At 66.5% G+C, this 24,011-nt stretch overlaps 2 protein-coding genes across 2 annotated transcripts; one reads left to right on the top strand and one right to left on the bottom strand.

Annotated features, from left to right (window-relative positions):
- Window positions 1-1,405: 1,405 nt before the first annotated feature.
- AGPAT2 (1-acylglycerol-3-phosphate O-acyltransferase 2) lies at window positions 1,406-13,474 on the top strand. Its single transcript, XM_055399598.2, has 6 exons — window positions 1,406-1,697; window positions 9,371-9,504; window positions 9,859-10,034; window positions 10,295-10,390; window positions 11,922-11,994; window positions 12,764-13,474. The coding sequence occupies exons 1-6, from the start codon at window positions 1,516-1,518 to the stop codon at window positions 12,937-12,939; spliced, it is 837 nt and encodes a 278-aa protein (XP_055255573.1). The 5' UTR covers window positions 1,406-1,515; the 3' UTR covers window positions 12,940-13,474.
- A 634-nt stretch (window positions 13,475-14,108) lies between these two features.
- Window positions 14,109-23,300, bottom strand: EGFL7 (EGF like domain multiple 7). Its single transcript, XM_088841016.1, is given in 11 exon segments — window positions 14,109-14,430; window positions 14,623-14,785; window positions 15,356-15,420; window positions 15,989-16,153; window positions 16,282-16,377; window positions 16,520-16,635; window positions 17,618-17,734; window positions 17,966-18,087; window positions 21,658-21,670; window positions 21,672-21,748; window positions 23,117-23,300. Coding segments are annotated over 11 exon segments (987 nt in total). The 5' UTR covers window positions 23,147-23,300; the 3' UTR covers window positions 14,109-14,407.
- Between the last annotated feature and the right edge of the window lie 711 nt (window positions 23,301-24,011).

Below are 24,011 nucleotides of genomic sequence, written 5' to 3' on the forward strand. Positions count from 1 at the left end.
TCTTGGAGCCCCATGGACTTCAGCCTGAGAGGCTTCCCTGTCTGGAGGGGTTTGGGCCACAGGCTTTACTGTGAAACATGCACGGTTGTAGCCCAGGGGAAGGGACGCTCCCCTCTCGTGAAAAGTGAAACACCTGTGCCCAGGCTCCTCCACTCTCCGCAAGGAAGCCCTCATCCCTCTGGGCCTGACGCCCCCCCAGTCACCCCGTGATGGGAGATTTTGTACTTGTCACCCAGTTTGGGGGCTTCAGCGAAGCATTTCGGCAATAGACGCCTCAGCATCTGAAACAGGGCAGAGGCAGACAACAAACTTCTGAAGGCCTCCAGGCACCACGTGTGAGGCCACTGGTCAGTGGTAGCAAACCCCGGCATGGGCCGCAAGTGGAGGGGCTGCAAGTGGAGGGGTGCAAGTGGAGGGGCCGCAAGTGGAGGGCATTCGTGCACAACGGATACTTGGTGTTACAACCTGAGTCTGCTGAGGTATGTTGATGGCCCCCGCCAGGGGTGACCTGGGTCTGCTTTGGGATTTGTTGATGGCCCCCGCCAGGGGTGACCTGAGTCTGCTCTGGGATCTGTTGACGGCCCCTCCCAGGGGTGACCTGGGTCTGCTTTGGGATCTGTTGACGGCCCCCGCCAGGGGTGACCTGGGTCTGCTTTGTGATCTGTTGATGGCCCCTGCCAGGGGTGACCTGGGTCTGCTCTGAGATTAGTTGACGGCCCCTGCCAGGGGTGACCTGGGTCTGCTCTGGGATCTGTTGATGGTCGCCCCCCAGGGGTGACCTGGAGTTCCTCCCAGCAAGCCAGAGGCTGGCCGCACCATTGCCCTGCTAGGCTGGCCCACCTGCTTGAGTTGAACTCAGTCGCCTGATCCCTGGGCAGGCCTGGGACCTGGAGCAGGAGATAACTTGCTGGGCCTGGCACCCACTCTCCGGCACCCGGGCCCGCCCAGAAACTGGTCTCCTGTCTACCCAGTCGGTCCTCAGACCACCCCTCCCCCCAAGCCTGGGTCTCCCCGCAGTAGCCAGAGGGGACCCGAAGGGGCAGGCTACCCGTTCGGTCACCGGGCGCGGCTCAAGGGCCCCTTTGTGCGGTGACCGGGCTGGCACGCGCCGATGCGGTCTGGGATCAGGGGCGGTGCCGGCGGTTGCGGAGTGGGGGCGTCCGTCCCGGATGTGGGGGTCTGCGGGGCGCCACGGCCCAGGTGCGGGCGCAGCGCCAGCGGCGGGGCTGGCCCGGCGCCTGGGCAGGGGCACCGGCGGGGCGGAGGGGCGGCCGCCGCGGGCGGGCGGGCGGGCGGGCGGGCGGGCGGGGCGGGCCGTCGCGGGCGGGGCGCACCTCGCCGATCCCTCGCGCCGCGCTCAGCCGCCGGGCGCCCCGCCCCTCCGCCCTCGCAATAAGGGGCGCGGGCCGGGCGGGGCGCGCAGGAGGGCCCGCCGCCGCCGCCGCCGCCAGCCCGCGGCCGGAGCCCAGGCAGGCAGCCCGCGCGGCCCGCGCCGTCGGGGCTCCGGGCGCGGCCATGGAGCTGTGGCCGTGGCTGGTCGCGGCGCTGCTGCTGCTGCTGCTGCTGGCGCAGCTGAGCCGCTCGGCCCGGTTCTACGCCAAGATCGGCCTGTACTGCGCCTTCTGCTTCACCGCCTCGGCGCTGGCCGCGGTCGTCTGCCTGCTGCGCCACGGGGGCCGGACGGTGGCGAACATGAGGCAAGGGGGACCGGGCGCGCGCGGGGGGCCGCTTCCGCTTCCCCAACTTTCCCGTGGCCTCTCGCTCCTTCCTGCCGCGCCGCCTCTCCCGGGCTCCGGGGCTGGGGGGAGCGCCGGGACGCCCGAGGGGAGAGCGGGTCGGGGAGCGCGCCGGGGGGTGGCGGTGGGCGCGCCACGGCCTCCGGAGCCCGCGTCAACGTGTCCCCGCGCCCTTGCCCCGGGGCCCCGGCCGGGGGCCGGCACGGAGGGCTTTCGGAGGTCTGGCCCTCGGCGCCGCGCAGGGTGCCGGCGGCTCGGAGAGGAATGCGGCCGGGCCGGGCGGGCAGAGGCTCTGTGCCGCCTCCCCGTGGCGGGGGTGGGGGCTCGCCGCGTGCACCGCCGCGCCCGGCTGCCTCAGTCTCCTCCCCGCCACCCCGCTCGCCCACCTGTCGGGCGATGAGCGCACCTGTGCTCAGCCCCTTCCTTCCGCTTAGGAAGGTGTGCTGGCTCCAGCCCGGGGAGGTGGGGCGGGGACTGTTGGCCCTTGGGGTCCAGCTTTCAGCCAGGAGAAAGAATGCGGTGGTGGCTGGGGTGTCCCCCCTCCATCCCCGGGGTTGGGGAGCTGGCTGCGGTGGGATCAGGCTGGGCTGACAGGAAGAGTTGGAGACCTCTCCCTGGCAGGGGTAGGGGCTCCTTGGCCCTTTCCCCCAGATTCCGATGGGGAGGGGCTGTTGCTAAGGTGCCACCCTGTGGCTTTGGCAATGATGGCCTTTTGGCTGTGGCCTGGGGTGGAAATACTGTGGTCCCTGAGGTCCCCACCACCCCAGCGCGCACAGGGCAGGGGGTGAGGGGTCCTGGCTTTCTGCCCTTCCTGGCCTTGTCCATCCGGGCAGGCTGACGCTGCCAGGCTGGCCTGCTCTGTACAGTTCTTCCCGGCTGTCTTCAGGGGTTTGTGGCTCCCGCCTCCCCAGGAGTGGGCGTGAGGACTGCGAGTAGGGAGGCCTGGTGGGCGGGCCATGGGTCTCCAGTGACCCTCTGCCCTCTCCCCGCCCGACGTGGCCCAGGGCAGCCACCCAGGGAGCCGAGATCACAGGGGTGGCCCACTTGTTGCCTTTCCAGCTGTCTTCCCAAGCAGTCAGCTCTCTGGGATGGGGAGGGCCTGTATCCAGAAATAGAGGGTTCCTCAGGGCTGGGCCCTGCCGGCAGGGATGCTGGCCTGAGTTTGAGGCCCTGGGACCCCCTACAGATAGTGGGCTCAGAGTCCGAGTCCTTTCCGCACCTGCTGGGGGCCAGCCAGGAGCGGGGCAGGGGATGGTTTCCGGCAGCAAGGGCTGGTGGGCTCCTCGGAGGAGCAGCTGCCCTCCCACAGCCGGGCCCGAGGGTGGCGCGTCTGTTTCTGAGGCAGGAGGGCCCCTGAGCCTGGCTTGCGCTGCGTGCAGGTGGGAAGTGAGTCCCAGAGCAGGCTCTCAGCGGGCGTTCCCAGTGCTCCCCCTCTCTCCCTGGCTCTGTGTTGTCAGGTAGCCTTGTCTTTAAAAGGTCCAACTCGGTCTTCCAGGCCTGGGCTTGAAAGCTGCTTCTCCGGGGTCAGATTGGAAGTCACAGCCACCCTTTCTGACCGGCTGGTGGAACTGGCAGGCCAGCCTGACCAGCACCTGGCACCCCAGGCCTAGCCAGCCCCGTGGCCTCTGCTGTCTTGGGCTTGTTCCCCGAGCCCAGAGCCCAGCTTGGCCCCCAGCCTCGCATGAGCTTCGGGCCCGCTGGAGCCTCCTTCTGAGGTGCTCAGGAGGGAGCTTCCCTTCCCAGGACAGCCCCCGACTCGGGGTCTGCAGAGGCCAACCCGGGACATAACAGAGGTGCTGAGTCCTCCCCAGAGAGAGGCAGGCCTGGGGGTCTGGGAACTCACAGCCCCCTTCCCCTGCAGCCCCAGATCCCACAGGGTGGATCACAGTGATGACACCCACGGCTCCCCAGTGATGGCAGAGAGGAGGGTCCCTTGTGAACATGAGTTCCCCAAGGGACGCGGCCGTGGAGGGCTGAGAAATGCAGAGGTCGTGGAGGTGCTGTGTCCCTCTAGGCGCTGTGCCCCTCCAGGGACAGGCCCACAAGGACAGGTGAGGCTGGGGGGCCGTGTGGACAGGCTCCCTCATTTCAGGCCCCTCCTGGGCTGGACTGTGGGTGCCTGGCAGCCCCCCGCTCCAGTCTCACCCTGACTTCCGGAAAGGACTCTGCCCATCAGTCCTGTCCTGCACCCCCCATGCACTGGCAGATGCTTCGTCCTTAGGGAGAGGGGTTGTTCCTAGTCCCATTTTACGGATGAGTCCGCAGAGAAGCAGCTTGAAACTCATGTCTCCAGGGGTTGGGGCGGCTGGGGGAGGAGACTGGCCGGTCCCAGACATAGGACGCTGCAGACCCGGGCTGTAGAGCCCAAGATGACTTTAGGTGGGTTTTTTCATCTTTCCTCTGTCTCACCTAGCACTGGGGCTGGGGCAGCACCGTGGCCGCTTTGGGGCTGGAGACCAGGCTCAGGGGAAGTCCTAAGTTTCAGGAGGGACAGCCCAGCTCCACCCACCCCCTCGCTTTCCCGTCTTCCCTGTAACCAGCAGCCCATCTCTGTGATGGGGCAGCAAAGGAGGCCTTTGCCATTTAGTTGTGAGTTCTGAGTGTGCCGGGCAGCACGGGGAGCAGAGGGCCAGGGGCAGGCACTGTTGCGAGCGTGCTGGGGCCAAGGCTAGGGACCCCCTCCCAGACTGGCAGGGGCCTGTGTGCCAGGCGAGGCTGGGTCCTCGTCCTGGGGGCAGGTGCCCTTATCATACCCACTGGGCAGAGAAGAGAGCGAGGCCTGGGATAGCCCTGTGTGTTAGAACTGGCTTTGGCTGTAGGATCAGGAAACCAGATAACGGCACCTTAACATAGACAGTTTCCTTTCTCACACATTCCAGGTGACCAGGATGGACAGCTGGGACCACAGCTGGGCTGCAGGGTGGGGAGCAGGAGAGTGAGGCTCCGGGTTGGTGGAGCCCCCGCCCACTCGGAACATTGAGGATGGGCATCGCTGCAGCCATGGCCTGGGGCCCTGGTCTTGGGGTGGGATGGTGGGGGCAGCCCTCCCCTGGGTGGACTCCTGCAGGCCTGGAAGCAGAACTCCTGAGATCTGGACACTGCTCATGGCCCTACCTTCTTCCAGGCCTCTGGCCTCCACCCCACTCCTGAGCCCCCCTTAGCACCTCTGGGCACCCGCAGAGGCTAGCACCCTCAGCTCCTGCCCACCCTGTGTTCCGGCTCATGACGCTTGGGAAAGGCCACTGCCTGCCAGGTGGCCTTGCTGGGGCCTCCTGTCCCCTGAGCAGACCCATGGCTCTGTGTGCCTGCCCTCTTGGCAGGGCCTTCCTGACTGAGTGCCATCAACCACCCCCCTCCACCCTCGCCACGTTGTAGGGCAAAGCCCACAGGATCTGGCTGAGGACTTGGTGCCACTAGGCCAAAATAGCTACTGGGTCTCCCCAGAGCTGTCTGCCCCGAGTCGGGGCTGAGGGCAAACGTCCGCAGGTAGCTGAGACCTGACCTTGAACCACCTCCCAGTGGCCAGGAGCAGGTACCGGCTAGGGGAGGGGCTTCTTTCATTTACTTTGGATTCTTTTCTGCCTGTGTTGTCGCCAACACAGCCACTGTCTGTGGAGGGCTCCCCAGCCCGACAGGTGTCTCGAGCGTTCCAGCCTCATCTAGCTCGACCCCTCCACGACCTTCCAATCTCATGAGTGGAAACAAGAAGTATAGTCAAGTCCGTTGCCCAAGGTCACAGCTGTGAGAGGAGCGTCAGGGCCTGTCCGACCCAGAGCTGGGATGGGGTCCGGGTGTCTGCAGATGAGTACGGCTGGTCCATGGAGGCTGGCTGCCAGGGCTTCGGCCCCAGGCCCCCCAGAATTCACACATTTATGGCGCTTCCTTCGAGGCCAGTGGCCCCAATCAGGGTTATGTGGAGGGCTCCTGAGAAAGACCACTAGGGGCAAGGATGGCACCTCTGCTTAAGGAGATGCTGCCCCCGTGGGCTCTTGGAAAGGGGGGCGGGCCCCCCTGCCTCGAGGGGAGAGCTGGCACCAGTCACCCACCTGGCAGCTGCCTGCAGTGCTTCTGGAAGGCTGGGCCACCCGGCTTCAGGCAGCCTTGGTTCCCCCTCCCTGGGAAGGCAGGACTGGAGTTGGGGCTGCAGGGCGTGGGTGCAAACATCCCTGGCCACACCTGTGACTCCTGCCCTGAAGCTGGGGCCCTGCTTCCTGTGGGGAGGGGCACTGGGGTCAGCTGGGCTCCGAAGAGGCCTGGGCTGGGCAGGCCTAGCTGCCTGGGGAGGGCGGCTGCTCGGAGCTTCCTGCTGGGAGAGAAGGGCAGAGCCCCTCCTGCTGCGGGTGGGGTGGGGGCCAGAAAGCCCCTTCAGGGGATGAGGGGAGGCCTGCAGAGGAGCTAGAACACTCCACCTGGCAACCCTGGAGCCGTCGCCCCGCCTCCAGGTGGACCTGTGCCTGGCATTTTCCATGCATTTTTCCAAAGTCAGGTTTAGGGGCAGGCTTCAGCCCATCCCGGTTTCCCTGCTGTGTGACTCTGGGCAAGTCGCTCAGCTTTGCTGAGTTTCCACTTCCCTGGTGCGGGAGTATATGACCTTGTGGGGTTACTGGCTGAGTGAAACTGGACAGTTGGCGTCTGTCCCCGAGCAGGCTTGGCAGGTAGCGTGGAGCGCCTGCTCCGGGCGTGGGTGTGGGGCATCCGTCTCTGTGGTTATGAGTGTGCTGCACTCTGGGCCAGGACAGACCGGCTCGCCCTGCCCGGGCCCTGGAGCCTCTGCCCAGCTCGGGCAGCTTCCGTCCTCTTGGAAGCACTGTGAGGATGTACGGCATCCCCACCACTGTTACAGAAAACCTGGACAAGACAGGACGGTAGGAGAAGGAGGAGCGAGATCCCCGGGGCCCGGGCCCCTGCAGGGAGCAGCTGATGGACCTCTCCCTGTGAGGAGCGTCGCTTGCTTCTGTCTGCTCTGGGACTCCTCTTTTGCAGCTTCCTGTACTCACGTCAGTGGCTGTGTCTTTTAGTTTTGAGTGCAGTTATTTGTAAAATGTAGCGAGTTGCTTCCTGGGCCTGTCTGTCCCTCCAGGAACCGTTTGGTCCAACTCGGGTGGGAGAGGCCCCTGCTAGGCTGAGTATCACAGGATACTGTGATCACATATATAGTGTCTTTCATCGTCCCCCACCCCCAAATACTGATCCTGTCAATTAGATACAAAGGAAGCAGAGAGGCGTTCTGGAGACGGATGTTTGGGACAGCTGCATTGTACACTTGTAAAGGGTTTAAAATGATAGATTTTATGTTATGTATTTTTAACAGCAATCTGTTTCCTTTTGGCTGAGTCAGGTAGCATGCGGGATCTTAGTTCCCCAATCAGGGAATAAAGCAGGGATCGAACCCCGGCCTCCCTGCATTGGAAGGGCGGACTCTTAACCACTGGACCACCAGGGAGGTCCTTCATCACAACTGTTTAAGAAGAAGAAAAATGGAGCCAACAGCTATCACCAGAGAGTGACCCACTGTCCTTTCCAGATGGGGCCTGGGACTTTGCCTGTGAGCTTGGCAGGGAAATGCAAACGACAGGTTTGCATTAGGAGTCCCAGGAACCGTCCTGGCAGCAAATAAATAGGGATCTTTGCTCTTTCCTCTGCTGCAGCCCTGTCTATCTCGGCTGTCCCCATGGGGACGCTGAGGTGTTCTTTCCCTAATCCCAACCGCGCCTGTGCGTCGGCAGCTTTAGGATCAATTGCCAGAAGAGGATTGCAAATCTCAGGGACTAGGCTTCTTAAGGGCTCTGCTAGGTGCTGCCAACCTGCCCTCCTCCGGAAACCTCTGCGGTCTCCCACCTCTGCCGGCAGCCTCGGGCTGTTTCCCAACACCTGCCGTTACCTCCCGTTGTCCGGCTATCTTCTGCCGATCTGAAGGTTGAGGACAGGGCTTCTCGTTTCAGTCCGCATTTCCTTTGATAGCCAGTGAGACTTGTGCTTCTGTGTTGTTGGATAACGTGTGTTTTTTCCTGTTCGCGAAGGGCCCGCTTGCGCCCCCTCCTTGGGTTGGTCAGTCCTCACAATGACTCGCGAAGCCGTCTCTGGCAGTCGAGAAGCCCAAAGCTCCCCAGCTGAGATGGCCAGGCGCGATCTCCCAAGAGTGTCCAGCCAGGGGCACTTCTGAGCCGGATGGGGACAGAGGGACAGGTCTGGCTCGAGCTGGCAGAGGCTTAGCGCTAAGGAGGACGGCCCGGCTTCCAGGTCCAGCAAGGCTGGCTGGCCCGACTGTGAGAGCAACCGGGGCTCATCTGCCTCCCTCGCGGAGCCCCTGTCTCCCACCTGCGCCATGGGAGGAGGAGGGGAGAGAGGCTGTGTGGGCCAGATGCGAGCCTGCCTTTCAGTCGGAGAGGCAGAGTCGATAGAATCCACTCATGTGAGGCTCAGAGGAGTCTTACCCACAGAGGCAGAAAGTAGATGCTGGGTCGGGGCGGGGGTGTGTAATGGGAGCAGCGTGTCCGTCAGTTTGAGCAGATGAAAGAGTCCTGGGGACAGACGGTGGGGGCAGTTGCACAACAATGTGACCGCACTTGAGCTGCATATTTCAAACCAGTTCAGAGGGTCAGTGTTGTGCTGTGTGTATTTTACCCACACTTTTAAAGACTTGAGTCTGCCTTCGGGCCAAGGGCCCCACTCTGAGCCTCTGCTCTATTGAGAACCAGCTCTGGGCCCAGGCCCTTCTGGCTGGAGTGGAAAAGGTCTCCCTCCTGGTCAGGACTGTGAGCAGCTCCCTGGAGGCGGGGTGGGATGTGTGTGTGTGTGTATGAATCTTGTGTGGGAAGTGGAAAGCTCTTGGGTCACCAGGAGCCCACCCTCAGCCCCCCCGCCATGGGTGGGAAGGACCCAGGGGGCCTGCAGGAGCGGCCCTGTGTACACTGTACCCTGTGTACAGTGACCCCTCCCTGGCACCTGTCCCGTGCCAAGTGTGTGCGGTGTCAGCCTTCTCCCTGCCAGTCAGCTACCCAAAGACAGGGACACGTGTGGGCTCCCTCACCTGTCACCTCCCGCGGGGATAGGCCCCTCCAAGTCACAAGTGCCCAGGGCAGCCTCCTGCCAGGAGCAGGGCCCACGCACATCCTAGCTCCACTGGCATCCTTGTGTGACCTTGAGTGTGTGTGTGTGTGTGTGTGTGTGTGTGTGAAACGGGCAGGCTGCTGCCTCTCCACGTTGGGTCCTTCGGTCTCTGGTGCGGCTGAGAACAGAGATAGCCCAGCCCGGGGTTTCTCAGTCTCCATCCCTGTTCAGCCGGGCCCCCAGCCTGGGGTGACAAGCAGGACTTGGGGGGTGGAGGCTGGATGACAGGTGCAGATCTGGGTACATGGACGTGGAAGGAAGCATCCTTCCCACGGCCAGGCGTCAGGGTCCCCGAGGCCTTGCTTCCGTGTGACCTTCATGTCACTGGCTGGGGAGGCAGGGGGGCAGGGGGGCACTTGCCATCCTGTTGAGGGACAAGACCTGAAGGCTCTCGGAGGGGAAGGCGGGCTCAGGGTCAGCAGCCAGCCTGCCAGGGTGGGCTGGCGGTCTCCGGGCTGTGCACGCAGAGCCCAAGTCACGCCGGGGCAGTGGTCCTCTGCTCACGGGGTCCATCTCACCCGCAGCATCATCAGTTGGTTCGTCCGGTCCTTCAAGTACGCATATGGCCTCCGCTTTGAGGTCAAAGGCCGTGAGACGCTGGACGAGGACCGGCCCTGCGTCATCATCTCCAACCACCAGAGCATCCTGGACATGATGGGTGAGGCTGGGCCGCAGGGGGCTCTGAGGGAGGGCTGACCCCCCCAGTTGCCTGGGGGTAGGGGGAGGCGCTGTCCTACTCGGGGGAGGCTGGACCCAGCTGAGCTGGCAGGCGGGGGTTTGACACTGGACGGGGTGGGGACCTGCGCCTCCCTCTGGTTGGTGACGGGACCGGGCTCTGCTGCGGGAGCCCTGCTGCAGTGCCCCCCTGCTGGGAAGCTGAGGCTCAGCGGCCAGATGGCGTCCAGGGGCCAGTGGTGCCCAAGGCCCAGGGCTGGCCCGCCTCTCCTTGGGGAGTGGCCCCTGAGCTGTGCTCTGTCTCCTCTTGTCCCTGCCCGGCGTCCGGCACCCACAGGCCTCATGGAGGTCCTCCCCGACCGCTGCGTGCAGATCGCCAAGCGGGAGCTGCTCTTCCTGGGGCCCGTGGGCCTGATCATGTACCTGGGGGGCGTCCTCTTCATCAACCGGCAGCGCTCCCAGACGGCCATGAGTGTGATCACCGATGTGGGCGAGCGCATGGTCAGGGAGAAGGTGAGTGCCCGGGGCCGGGGTGCCCAGCGCTGCAGACACTCACGCCCAGCCATGGTGTCAGGTGGGCCCCGAGGGTGAGTCCCTGTGGCAGAAGAACACGCGCCATCGGTGCGCGTCTGTGAATTGCATACAGAAGAGCCAGGCGCGGGGCCTCGGCTGTCAGCAGTGGTGGTCTCCGCTGAGAAGTGGGGCTCCCCGGGGGTGGGTGCCACCCTGGGCAGCCTCCGGCTTTTGGGTGCAGCCTTATGTCTCCCTGACAGCTCAAAGTGTGGATCTACCCGGAGGGCACGCGGAACGACAGCGGGGATCTCCTGCCTTTCAAAAAAGGCGCCTTCTACCTGGCGATCCAGGCCCAGGTGCGTCGGGGCAGTGGCCTCCTGGGGCGGCCGGGGTCTGGAAGCGCATCTGGGCTGGCCTCCAGCTGACGGTGACCTCCCGGCCGGCCGGGGCCACTGGCGCTCGGGGACCTTCTGCCTCTGGACAGACGGCACCTGTCTGTGAGCTGCCGTGGAGGGCAGTCCCTGAGGCCCCTTCGCCGCTCTGAGCGTAAAGGCTGGGGCCTGGTCAGCCCAGGACCAGCTGGAATGACGCTCATCACCTGTGTACCTGCCCACGGAGCTCCAGCACCCCGCTTTCCCGCTGGCTGGGCTAAGGGGGCTGGGGTTGGCGTAAAGAAGGCCCGCTGCCTGGGCTGTCAGGAGGGCTATGCCAAGGTCGCGTTCAGTAGCCCCGCACCCCTCGCCGGGGTGGGGAGTTGGGGGGTGGGGTGCACACCAAGGCTCACACGGGCCGGGACAGTGAGCAGAGAGCCCTGCACCGGGCTTCGTGTCCAGGGGTACAGTTTGTCCCAGGTGTCCCGGGGATGGCGGGAGAGGCTTGGGGTGTGTCCCTCCGTGGGGTGGGGCTCCTGGTGGGTTAGGGTGCCCTGCTTCACCCCCTGGTCCTGTGCTGGGGGCTGTGCGCAGGGGAAAGGCTTGGTCAGGGTCAGGCTGCCAGCTGGGCAGGGCTCTGCTGTCTCCTGGGCTTCACCTGTGACAGGTGGCCTCGAGCACCCCCTGGTGGCCCTGAGCAAGGCTGGGAGAGCCTTCCTTCCAGAAGCTCCCAGCCAGCGCCGGGGTAGGGGGTGGGAGAGCTGGAGGGAGGGGCGGATGAGCCGCCCACGGTGGGGATGGGAGCCTGGGCTCTGATCCCCACCCTGCCCAAGCATGAGGAGGAGGACAGCCCCACCGCAGGCCCGGGGCCGGCGTCTCTTCCCTTTGCGGGGTCATGGGAGAGAAGAGAAGAGAAAAGCGGAGCTTTGGCGGGGGTGGGGCCAGGGCTTTCTCAGCCCAGACGCCTGTCAGTCCCCCGCCCCGGGGTTAATGATCACTCCCAGGTGCGATTTCCGACACTGGAACCACCACCGTTGAAGTCACCACTGGACTTGACCCTAGTGTCTTCCGGGAAAACTGGCAGGCCCTGCCCGCTCCTCGGGCTGGAGCTGTCCCCAGCTCCTCCCTGGGGAGCGGGGAGAGGCTGGGAAGGAAGAGATGGGCAGAAAGACCTCAGTTACCTCCTCTGGCTAAACTGGACAGGGCCCTGGGTCATCTTAGGACCCTTGGGGGATGCGGAATGTGAATCGGATGGATGTGTGTCAACCCAGGAAGTCTTCCTGGAGGAGGGGATACTTGGATGAAGATGTGCAGGATGCGTTTATGGACTCGGGCCACCCAGGGCACAAAGGGTGTCCCAGGGCAGTGTGTGGAAGCACCCTGAGGCAGGGGGGTATGCCTGCCTGGTGGCCACAGGGGCCACGGGGGCTGGTAGGTCTCTGACCACGAGCTCGTCCCTGGAGATCCAAGGTAGGGCTGGGCTCCGTCCTCAGGCTGCCACATCTGCTGTCCCCAGGTTCCCATCATCCCTGTGGTTTACTCCAGCTTCTCCTCCTTCTACAGCTGCAAGACGAAGCTCTTCACTTCAGGTAGCCCCCACCGCCCCATACACACTAACCTGCGTGCACGCAGGCCCACCCACCCAATCTCAGTCCCCGTGACACCTGGACCCCGCTTCTGGGGGGCCACTCCAGGCCCTGTCCCTCAGTGACTGGGGGAAGAAGGAAGGAGGCCCCGCCTTGAGCCCCGAGATCAGGGCTCCTGGGGGCGGGCGGAGGCCCAGCTTCACACCCATGGGCCGTGCCGTGCCCACAGCTCGGGGGGCCTTGAGGGCCGTGCTTCCTGTGCCCAGGGTGGGCTCCAAGCCAATGCATCCAGGCCTGACTCTCAGGCAGCAGCCACCCGGGGACTCCCCCCACGCCCCCGCCACAGAGCTCAGGACCTCCCTCTGTCCTTCTGTCCAGACCCCCACGTGAGGGTGCCTGGCGCCCAGGTGGGAAGTGAGGTCCAAGGGAGAAGCTGCCTGCTTCACACCCGGGACCCCGAGGCCGCCTGTACCCCTGTGGATTGCAGGAAGGGTCTGCCCCGGAGTCCCCTTGGGGAGGGAACATCCTGGAGCCGGAGCGGCCCCCACGAGGGGTGCGCACTCATCCACGCCCACTGTGAACGCGCCTGAGAGCGTGTGTGTGCCCGCGCCAGTGATGCTCAACTAAGAGCCAGCTGCCAGAGACCGGGGTGTCGGGGAGAGCCTGGCCCAGCCGAGGCCCTCGGGAGGCTGGCAGACAGCCAAGATCGGGGGACAGAGAGGCCCCCCACGGGAGACCCCCGGTGGCTGACGCCCCCACCCCGCCCCCACAGGAACCATCAAGGTGGAGGTGCTGGACGCCATCCCCACCCGTGGCCTCACTGTCGCCGATGTCCCCAAGCTTCTGGATACCTGCCACCAAGCCATGAGGACGTGCTTCTTCCACATATCCAAGATCCCCCAGGAGAACGGGGCCCCCTCGGGGCCTGACACCCAGGAGGCCCAGTAATCGAGGCCCGGGGCAGGGCAGGACCTGGCTGGACGATGGACAGAGGGGCGCCCCCTGCCCACCAGACACCACTGTGTCCCCTCTAGCCATCCCCCCCTGAAAGCGGGGCATCTCTTCCTGTCACTGCCTTGGGTCCAGGCCCCCTGATGTCCCTACAAGGGAGGGTCAGCCCCCCGAGCTCTGAGGGCAGGGCCTCGCCCATCCCTGTGCCTCCAGGGTCTGGCGTGGGAACGGGTCTGGACCCCCATGGGCTGACAGAGCAGGGCCGAGCTGCCCGGCCCCCAACCTCCCACCCAGGCCTGCAGGGCGCAGAGGCCGGCTCTGCGCCCCGCCATGGCCTGTATCAGGCCCTCAGGGAGCGGCGGGGCTCTGGGGGCCAGGATGCCTGGTCTCACACCACCAGGCGGCCTCATGCCAGCTGGGCCTCAGGGAGCCATAAAGCAGGGTCTGCGGCTCCCGCCGGCTCTGGGGAGCAAGCCTGCTGAATTGGTACTGTGCTCGTCACTGTTTTTTATAAACAAACTCTTGGAAGTGCCTGCTGAATCGTGCTCACTCAGAGGGTGGGCGGGGCTGCCTTGGGTTCCCTCCTCAAGCTGCCCTTGCTTCCCCCCGCCCCCCAGCCGTCACCCTGGGCAGTGTTCCTGCCAGGGTTGGGGCCGCGGTCATCCTGGAATGTTTTCTTCCACTGGGGGTGGCAGGCACGCCCAGGGGTCGGGCAGGCACGTCGAAAGGAAGCTAAAGATTTGCTCTTTGGCTGCTGGCTGGGGGTGGGGCCAGCTGGGTCACCGGGGGAGGCCAGTGTCACCTTCACTGAAACCACATTCTCCAGCCCCATTGGAGTGAAAGTTGCTCAGTCGTGCCCAACTCTTTGCAACCCCACGGACTATACAGACCATGGAGTTTTTCCAGTCCAGGATACTGGAGCGGGTAGCCATTCCCTTCTCCAGGGGATCTTCCTAGCCCAGGGATCGAACCCAGGTCTCCAGCATTGCAGGCGGATTCTTTACCAGCTGAGTCACAAACTGGAGACCCTGTCTAGGGGAGCCCAGGGTAGGAGGCTGGCAGCCTCCCTGCCAGCCCCAAGGCCTCTCTCCCAGCACGTGGCTATCGGCCTGGGGGAGACCCATCAGCTTCAGGACGCTCCCCAGATGCCTTCGTGGACACAGTGGCTCAAGTCTCCTTTTATTCTGACAAATGACAGGGTTGCCAGGTGAGGGGCGCAGGCCCCAGGCCCTGGGCAGGGCGCCTCGTACCGTCCTTGGCCATGGGGCCCACAGGCCCCAAGAGTTGGCCGGGGTGCAGGGGGCTGGCTGGCTGGGGCTGGGTTCACACAGGACGATCCTCACTCCACCCCGCCCCAGGTGGGGGCCCTGGGGCCCCCCGTGGTCAGCAGAGATGGGGCGGGGCGGGGTGGGGTGAGGAGAGCTTCTCCAGGCTCTCTGTAGCCAGGACTGGGCAGGTGGGCCTGTCACTCTTCCTTCTTGCAGGAACCTGTGGGTGGATAGGGGGTGGGCTGGGATGGGGTCAGAGGTCACCGTTTCTCAGCACCTTCTGGCCAGCCAGACCCGCCCACTCAGCTCATGGAGGCCCCACCCTCCACCCTCTGATCTCTGGGTGGGAGCAGGGGTCCTAGGCTGTGTGTGTTGGGGGGGCGGGGGAGGTCACGGGGCCCACAGCACTCACAGGAGCCCAGCTGCTCCTCCAGGAAGGAGATCTGCTCGCTTAGAGAGTCGATGCGGTCCAGCTGCTGGAGGGAGTGGGCCAGGAGGCTGCCAGGGTCAGGGAGCCCGTGCTCCAGGGCGCGGGAGGCCAGGCTGTGCAGTGGGGCCAGCACGAGCTGCAGCTTCTGTGGGGTGGGCAAGGCCCCGGGGAGCCGGGGAGGGGAGACCTGTGTGACCCTGGGCCAGCCCTAGCCCTGTCCGTTTCGTAAGGATCTAAGGACAGCAGGGTGGCCAGCAAGCAAGGCAGACCCAGGTCCGGCTGCAGGGCCCCATAGTGTCCACCAGAGGGGGCTGCTGTGCCGGGAGCACGCGGAGGCCGGTGCACAGTGACATCACACCGGCCGGCTCGGCCAAGGGTCCCCGAGGCCTGGGACCCCCAGTCACAAGGGCTGGGGGAGGGGAAACGGGCTTCTGAGGGGGGTCTCAGGTCAAGGGCCCTGTGGGAAAGCCTCAGGGCACTCTGTCCCCGTAGGGACAAAGGCAAGGGATGGACTGGACCGAGGTTCTGGCTCTCCGTGGGGCCCCCACCCCATTACGTCCTGGGGTCCCAGACATCGTCCGCTGGGCATGGTGCCCAGACCAAGGGCACCCTAGGCTGTGGGCACCCAAGAAGTCGCCTCGCCAGGACACCCCCACGGAGCCCCACTCCCAGGATGAGCACCCCCCGACCCCGGGGATCCCAGCCTGGGCCTCACCTGCTCCAGCAGGTCCACCCTTGACTGGAGCCTCTGTACGTCTTCCTTGACCTCACTGTCCGCTCCTGGGGAGGGCAGCTGCGGAGTCAGGGAGGCCCAGCTCCCCGCCCCGCGCACCTGCCCTGGGCCAGCCTCACAGCCCAGTGCAGGGGGGCTCCCCGTGTGGGGCCCTCACTGCCCTCGGGACCAAGTTCCGGCCCCCGCCCCGCTCCGGCCCGCCTTCCTCCAGTGCGCGAGGTGGCCCTGGCGGTCGCAGCCTCGCCTGCGCCCGTCCCGGGGGCCAGGGTCCCCAACGCCGCCGCCGTGCTCAGGGCAGTCTGGGCCGACGTCCGCGCGCGCGCTCCGTGCCGGGCTGCTGACGGCGCATTATTACTCACGGTACGAGTTTGAAGTGTCACAGCGCGTACCAAAAGTAATAATGTCCCGTCACCAGCGGAGGTGCTGTGTCTCTGGCTGCTCGGCGAAGGGACCCCGGGCGGTGGCGGCGGCTGAGCTGAGGCCCTTCCCACCGTCCCCGTGGGAAGCCGCCGTGCAGCCTGCCTCCAGGACCCCCGTCACCACCACCAGTCCCCCGGGCCTGCCCTGCCCACCCCCAGGCACAGCGGCAGGAGTGGCGTCTAGAAGGCACCTTACCTGTCGCAGTGTCTGGGGTCACTCTGGGGGCCCCTCTCTCAGGCAGGCAGACTGCCCCGTCCACAGATGGCCGGTGCCCCTCCCAACACTGGCACCAGTAACTGCCTGCCGTGTTGACACAGCGCTGGGGACAGCCGCCCCCTCCGGCACTGCACTCGTCCACGTCTGCAGGAGACGGGGTGTCAGGCCCGAGCCCCCACCCCTGAGCCCCCTCAAGACCCACCCCTCAGGGGGCTGCCAGGACCCGTGGGAGGTGCCTGGGGGCTCTCTGGGTGGCCAGGTGCCAGCCTCACCTGTCTGGCAGGCGTCACCCTGCCATCCTGCAGGGCAGTGACAGCGGCCAGGCTGGACACAGCTCCCTCCGTTCTGGCACGGTGGCTGGCATATTGCTGTGGGGGCGGGGAGGCCCGTCAGCAATGCAGGAGGGTGCCCGGGGCCCCGCAGAGGGTGGTGTGCAGCCAGGGGATAGGTGCCACGCAAAACCTGCTCTTGCTCTGCTGGGCTCCACTTTCCCTGACACCAGCCACTCACCTGCCCCACACGCCCCTGGCAGCCCGCTGGTCCGCTTCCAGCCGGGGCAGCAGGCATAGCGAGGCCGGGCAGGGGCCGGCCCAGGGTGGCGGCGGTAGGCGGTCCTGTAGAGGGTCCTGGGGGTGGTGGTGGCGGCTCAGAAGGGCCTGTGGCCCTCACAGTGCAGCAGCAGGGGGGACGGGGGCTCTGTGCTGCCACCAGGTCCCCTCCCACTAGGGCCTGGTTTCCCCACCCCGTCGCCCCATCCGCCCACCTTCTGGGCTGGCTCCGGCCCCGTGCCGTTCAGAAGCTGCACGAGCCATCTCCCCCAGCATGGACAAGGTCAGCGGGTGTGCCCCCAGAGCGCCTCTCCCCCAGGGAGGGCACCTCAGGGTCACCGCCCAAGCCACCTCCCTGCCCCTGGCTGCCGTGTGGGTAGAAGCCCAGTGAAGCCCGGGGTGGAGCAGATAGAGGTGGTGCCTCGGGAGGAGTCTCCTATTCTGGGGGGGTTCTAGGCCCTGAGGGAAAGGGGCTTCCCACCCTGTCCCCATCCCCCACCAGAGGTCCTTAAGAACTTCGCGGAAAACAGAATCTTTCCCACCACATCACATCCCCATAGCACAGAACGGGAGATTCTGCCCCCTGCCCGCCCCTCAGCCCCTGCTGGCTCAGCCTGGGACGTGCCGAGTCTTGGGGGAGGGGAAGGATCTCCATGTGTAACTGTCGGGGAGCTGCCAAGGGAAGGGGGTGCCCCCTGGAGCCCAGAGGGCAGGACCAGGAAGAGGCAAGTTTCAGGGAACCAAGTGGGTAAAATCTTGCAGCCAGCAATGCTGGGTTGAGGGGGATGGGTGTGTCCCCAAAGTGGAGGGGAGCAAACAAGGTGGGGGACCCCTCTAAAATGAGGGTGCGGGGGCCGATGCACCGGGCACCCCTGGAGTGGCTGGTTCTTGCGGTCACAGCAGTCACTTCCCGAGTCTGGGGCCGCCCAGGTGACATGAGGCTCCGTCTCCAGCACACACTCGGACCTGGCCCCCGCTGCTCGGGGCCTCAGCCTCCCTCTGGGGGCCCTCCCAGCCCCAGGGCTCGTGTGAGGCGGGCAGCGGTGGGGCGGGCACTCACCGGTAGGTGCTGCAGGCTCGGTACCCGTCGCAGGTCGTGAGGAAGGGCTGGTATACACGCTGCACAAAGGACTCGGACACGGGGCCCTGGGGAGCCCCGACGACACACACCCTGCGTCTGCGGCAGGTGCGGGGAGGGATGGGGCCAGGAAGTCAGCAGGGGGCTCCCAGAGCTGGGACCCTCCAACCCTGAAGCCTAGGGGAGCCAGGCACCTGGGCAGGGGACTCCCCGACGGCACCCTCAGCAGGGGCTGCAGGGAAACGCCAGCTCCTCAGACACTGGGGGCTGCCCCCGGGGAGGGCTGAGGGCTCCAGGACGCATACCCCACGGCCCCAAGCCCCGACTCACCCAGGCCGGTAGACGTGCTCCGTACCGCCCGCTGCCAGCACCAGGAACCAAAGCGGAAGCAGCTCCTGCGAGCCCCACATGGCCTGAGTTTCCAGGTGGAATGGCCTTCTCCTCAGGGTGGCCTGGAGCATAGAGCGCAGCCCTGTAAGTCACTCTGCTGGTCCCCCCTCGAGCCGGCACCATGGGGGATACAGTCCCCTTGGCTCATGATGCCTTCCCGGCTCAGCCGCTTTGTTGGGACCTCTTACTGTGGCGGGGGAGCCCCCACAGCCAGTGCCATTTCTCCTCACCCCAGCCCGCCTGGACAAGTAGGCCGGCCCTCACCAGCCACATACAGCCCACCCTCAGACCACAGAAGGGCCAGGACATCGGGGTCTGGAGATGGAAGCTGATGCCCTCGCCTGGGGAGAGACGCACATGGACCCTGCTGGGCTCCGTCAGGTTCACCGGGGAAGGCGGGGGCCGAGGGGGGACCACCCCTCCCTCCCAGGCTGGGCTTGGGGCCCTCCCACAGCAGGGCAGGGCTTGTACCCCAAACCTCGGTCTACACATGGGGCGTCTGTGGCAGGCCTGAAACCCACCCCAGCTGGCTTGGCCCTGGCAGCCTTCAGGGACCTCATGTGCCAGGCCTGGGAGCCTGGGGGTGTAGGTGCCCAGCAGGCAGGAGGCCCTCTTGGGGTGGGGCCAGGGCCTGCCCTTGGGAGGGGTCATTCCTATGCTGGGGCCTGAACTGGCGGTACAAACCGCCTCCAGGGCTCCCCAGACAGTGGCCCCATCAGGCCCTGGATGGTGGGGGGTTGGAGCAGCAACCCCCTGCCAGTGGAGCTGATCGCATCCCTGTGCTGGCGGTGGGCTGGAGCCAGGGAGGCTAGAGAGCAATTTCTGGGAATGAGAGAAAGCCTACACCAGAATTAACCGTGACAAGCCAAGGGGACTGGAGCGGGGCTGCTGTCGCTGTGTGCATCCAAGAGGCTGGGGATCGCTCTGCTCCCCTGCTCTGGGAGCCCCATCTGAGGTCCCCCCAGGGTCCCCCGAAGGACAGGGCACAGGAAGAAGCTGAGCTTGTGCGTGTGCTGGGGGCAGGTCGCAGAGGCTGGGTACAGTCGCCTCCCTCCCTGGGACTGTTTCCTCTGGTTCTGACGGTCAGTCCCATAGACAGGGACCACCACAAGCATCGCTGAGCCCTGTATCTCCACTGGGATTCAGCTGGGCGTTCGGTCCAGGCCCTCAACCACTGCACCATCCAGCCCTAGAGCTGCACGAGGGTCCTTCCTGTGAGCCGCCCCCCATTCTCTGTTGCGAGCCTGAGAGGGAAGGGCTGGGTGGCCGAGCAGGCAGAGGCTGCAGCGGGCAACTGAGGTGCTGGATTTAGTCTGAGGACGGCAGGGGGGTGGCTGCTTCCTGCCAGTTTCCGGGCTGGGGTCTATCCTGCAGTCAGGTGATTCAGGGGATGAACTCTGCAGGGGGCCACCCTGTTAGGGAAACACTCGGGGGCCTGGCACTCCCGGCAAGAGTTGAAATGAGGGGGGACAGGTGGCCCTGGGAATGGGCCCCGGGAAGGCAGAGGCGGGCCGGTGGGCTGGCAGCGCCGGGCAGGGGTCTCCCGGCTTTGGCAGACCCTGAGGCCACCCACACCAGGCAGCTGGGGGGGGCACACCTCGTGCATATGTAACTGTTCTCCACAAACACCCACCCAGTACCTCCGCTACCCATGGAAAGCTGGTTAGGAAGGAAGGAAGTGTTTTTTCGGAGGAGAGACTGGATTTTTGAAAGTCATGCTTTTCTCCTAGCCCAAAGGAAGCGGCTGGCCCTGGCCTCCTGCGCTGGGGGCGAGCAGTCTCATTTCCCTTTGCAGTTACAGCCCCATGGGGGCGGGAGACAGGGCAGGCAGGCAGGCAGGGCAGGGGGACCCGCGTTGCCTCCAGGATGACGAGCAATAGTGCCCCATCCCCTCTGAGGGTCTGCAGGAGCCTGCCTGCCACCTGCCCGGAGTTGTGGGGGGCTGCACCGCGCAGCCGCCACCCGCGGAGACTGAGTCCGCAGAGCAAGGGGCCTGACTCCACCGCGGGGCAGTAACCCTGGGTCCCCCCTTCCACCGTGAGGGGTGCCCTGGACGTCAGGACCGGGGGTGGTGGACGCGGAGACGCGGGGTGAGATGCCTCCCTGGGGGTGCGCCCTCTCCACCGCGCACCCCACGCCTCCCCTTCCCCCCTGCGCCGTGGGGAGCGGGCGCGAGGGTGAAGTGACCCCCTCCGGCCACCGCAGGGTACAGCTGGCCCGGGCTGCGGGGTCCCGGGCCCGCCAGGCTGCGGGCCAAGCCCCGGGGGAGCCGCAGGGCCCGGACGGGGGGAGAAGGTGCCGCGGCGCCCCCCACCCCGGCCAGGGACCCCCCACCCCTCGGGGCCGGGCCCGGGCCACCCGTCACCAGCAGGGGGCGCCCTTTGCCAAGGCCGCTGGGCCCGACCTGCGGACAGGGCCGGGCTGGGGGTCGGCGCCCGCGGGCAGAGCCCGGCGCTCCGGCGCGCTCCCCTCCCGGCTCCCTGCGGTCGCTCCGCGCCGCCCCGCGCCGCGGCCCCAGCTCCGCGAGCGGCCAGGGCCCCAGCCTTCCGGCCCAGCCCCCCGGGCCCCAGCCCGAGCTGCGAGCACAGCCCCAGCGCGCGGCGGCCCCGCGCCCCAGCCAGGCGCCCCGCTCACTCACCGCCCGGTCCGGGGCGCGCACGCGCCGCTGCCGCCGCCGCGCCGAGGGGCCCGGCCCCGCCCGCCAGCCCCGCCCCGGCCCGTGGGCGCCGAACCCCCGCCAGCGCCCACTGCGCAGCTTGGGAAACTGAGGCTCCGCGGCACACGGCGCCCCTGGGGCCGGGCAGTGAGTCAGCTGGAACCGGGGCTCCTGACGCACAGCCCGCCCCCGATCGCTGCCGCCCCTCCCAGCCCGCTCCCCGGGACGCAGGGCTGAGACTGCGGCCAGGTGCCCGGAGGCAGAGCCCACGCGAGCCGAGCCGGGGTAGCTAGCTCTCGACCCCCTCAGGCTGAGCCACGACTCCTGGGGATGGCCATCGCAACCGGGGGGCCAGCTCACTGGGCACCAGGGGCTGGCTAAAGGCGACGGCTGCTCTGCAGCCACACGTGGGGTGAACGGCAGTGACCCCCCAGGCGCATAGACTTCTAGAGATGGGGGTGGGGAGATGGGGTTGGCGGCCTCAGCAGCGCCCTGCTGGTCCTAGGTGTGCCCAGAGCCTCACTTCCTGCCAGTGTGCCAGGTTAGGGGGCCTGCGGGGCTTCCACCGGGCTCCGCCTTTGTTCAGGACATTTGGGACCACCCGTGAGTGTGCCTCAGGCCCCAAGGAGTCCCCCGACTGCATGGTCACCGTTGGGGGCTCCCGGGCCCATCCCCTCTCCCATCCAGGCCCCTATGCCCGTTTGCAACGTGGGCTGAAGCAGCCCCAGGTGGTGGAGTGGGCAGCAGGGCCCTTCGTGCGGCCAGCCCGGGGGGGGGCCGGGTGCGGGTGGCCAGACCTCCTGGGAACCCTGTCATTTGTGCACTGGGATCATCACAGCCCTCCCTGGGCCTGCCGATCTCAGCAGTGTCTCCGTTGTACCCGAGCCCCGGCCCTGTTTACCCGAGCCCCGGCCCTGTTTACCTACGTGCATGTGTGTGCAGATAAAAGGTGCCTGCTGCCACCCGGGGCACTCACCTGGGGAAGAGGGCTCCCTCATGCCCCGGACGCTGGTGGCAGCAGCTCTTCTGGGTGGTGGGATCTGCCCGTGCCTTCCTGGTGCCGGGGTCTGTGGGTCAGACACACAGCCTTGATCACCCTGACATGCCAGGGCAGGTGGGGGGATGGGCTAGCCTCTGTGCCGCTAAAAGCCCTCAGCCTTCACTTGGCCTGCAGACCCCCACCCTCGGATGGCCACTCAGCTCTGCACACACCCTCAGCCTGGCTGTGTTCACTGCCAGGGGATCCTGAGACCCCCAGATGGAAAGCTTCTCTGCGCAACTCGGGGTGCTGGGTGGGTGTCCTGTGGGTACACAGGGAGGGGGCCTTTGGACAGAGCCAGCAGCTCCAGAGCATCCGGTTCAGGCCTCCTTTGGTGCCCAGGAGGAGAACGAAGGGGCCCAGGGTGGCTGGATGGGAGCCCCTTCCTGGACCAGGGGGCCCAGAAGCCCCTGGAAGATGCTCTGAGGGCTGCTGGGGGAGCCGCTGCTGGGGAGGCGGCGCCCTGCCACTGGAGGGGGTCTCTTACCTCCCAGGCAGTAAAGAGTTCCAGGCCAGGCCTGGGGGGACAGAGGGGAAAGCTGCCTTGCTCCGTCCCCTGCCCCCATCCAGCCCCTGAAGCTGGTCACTTGACCCTTTGACCTCTGGCCTGAGCAAAAAAGGGAAGGCCTGAAGCGCTGGATGGGCTGTTCCTTGCTTGGCTGCTAAGCTGGGTGGTGGGTTAGCCTCTGCTTTCTCCACCGGAACGTGGGTGCTCGTCATATAGACTGCTAGGGCAGACGGGCAGGGGCCAGGAAGGCCCCTGTGCCCCCTTGGGGACTTGTGCTGCTCCGGGTAGGAGGCTCCTGTAGGGTGCCAGGGGGACCAACGGAATGCCCACACTGTGCCCCACCAAGTTATCCCTCTCCCTGACCCCTAGCCAGCTCCACAGAAGGTGGGGGGATATCCCCCTTGGCCCATCCTGGCTGCAGACTTGGCTTTGGGGTTCCTGTCTCCCCTCTGGCACCCGTCCCTGACACCCTTGGGGTGTTTGCCCACCCCTGGGGGATGCCCTTGGGACACACAGATCCTAGAGAAGAGGGGTCAGCGGGGTGGGGATGGGAGCTGCTGCCGACCCCAGGGGCTTCCCCGGAAGAGCAGGGCAGCCCAGGAGGGGGTTCGACAGCAGGGTCACCGCTGCACCGGCTCCCCTTCCAGGGGTCACAGAGCTGCTGGGCTGCCCAGTGCCAAGTACGGGGGTGGAGCAGACCAGGCTGGCATCCAGACTGGACCGCCCCAGCAAGCGCCCTTGGCCAAGGTGAGAATGGCACCAGTAGGGGTGCCCGGAGCGGAGAGCCCTTGGCGCTCAGCCCACAGGTGCCTGTGGTCAGTGGAGCCCCCCGAGGGCGCTCGCCCCTCCTGCCTGCGCCCCGTTCCTCCGGGGCTGCCGCTGCCGTACCTGCTGCTGCCCGTGCCCTGGCTTGGCCATGGCCACCTGTGCCGCCTCCCCAGGCCGGGGGTGGGCCCGGCCTCCCCTCGCCTGCCGCCTCGAGGTGCCTCCAGAGGCCGCCGGCCTGTCTGGTCCGCGGGAGCCTGCTCCTGGGCCATGGGGACAGCTGCCTCAGGGCAGGGAGGCTCCTCCCGGGCCGAGGAAGGGCGGCTTTTTATGCTCCATCCCGTGTAAATCGGGACTGGGATGGGCCCTTCCCGGCCGGACTTCCTGCGTGTGCTGCCGGCTGATAACGGGATCCGTCAGTGAACAAACAGGAGGCTGAGGGCGGGCGGGGGGCTGCGGGGGGGGGCAGTGGAGCGGCTGGGCAGGGCTGGGGGAGCTGCCCCCCGGGGACTTCAGGGTCTAATCCTGAAGCAGTCTCAGACTTTGCTGGGGCCCACCTGGTGACCCTGGGGCCCGAGGGGGCCCATGTGTGATGGACATGGCTGGCACCCAGCGCCCTTCCGAGGCCGGGGGTCCACCAGGCTGGCAGGGCCACAGGAGTGCGGCTCCGTAGACTGGCCTGTTTGTCTTGTGACTCCTGGGCCCTCGGATGTGTGTGCCAGGGCCTGGGGCTGGGAGCAGCCAGGGCGGGCAGGGGTGGGTGAGGGCGCTGGGGGTCTGAGAACAGCCTGTTCCCTGGGTTCCTGGCACCCTGAATGGCTGTGGTCGGGGGAGGGGCGGGGAGGGCAGACATCAGCCCGGGGCCTTCTCTCGGAATGGGGCAGTGAGCTCCTTGCTCCAGGGGCGAAAGCCCTCGGTCCCACTTCTGGGCCCTCACAGGGAGGACAAGATGTACCCCCTGGCCCCCTCGGCCTCCTGAGGCTGGGGAGGGCGTTGCGGGCTTGGGGGAGTGCAGGAG

This window comes from Moschus berezovskii, chromosome 11, assembly GCF_049115385.1.
Source record: "Moschus berezovskii isolate FMDL1 chromosome 11, NW_MosBer_1.0, whole genome shotgun sequence".
NCBI classification, from domain to species: Eukaryota; Metazoa; Chordata; class Mammalia; order Artiodactyla; family Moschidae; genus Moschus; species Moschus berezovskii.

Excerpts from the sequence above, each read along its gene's own strand:
- AGPAT2 (XM_055399598.2), top strand. The coding sequence starts at position 1,516 with ATGGAGCTGTGGCCGTGGCTGGTCGCGGCGCTGCTGCTGCTGCTGCTG. Across the intron at positions 9,505-9,858 it reads GAGCATCCTGGACATGATGG|GCCTCATGGAGGTCCTCCCC; the intron begins GTGAGGCTGGGC and ends CGGCACCCACAG. Across the intron at positions 10,391-11,921 it reads ACCTGGCGATCCAGGCCCAG|GTTCCCATCATCCCTGTGGT; the intron begins GTGCGTCGGGGC and ends TGCTGTCCCCAG.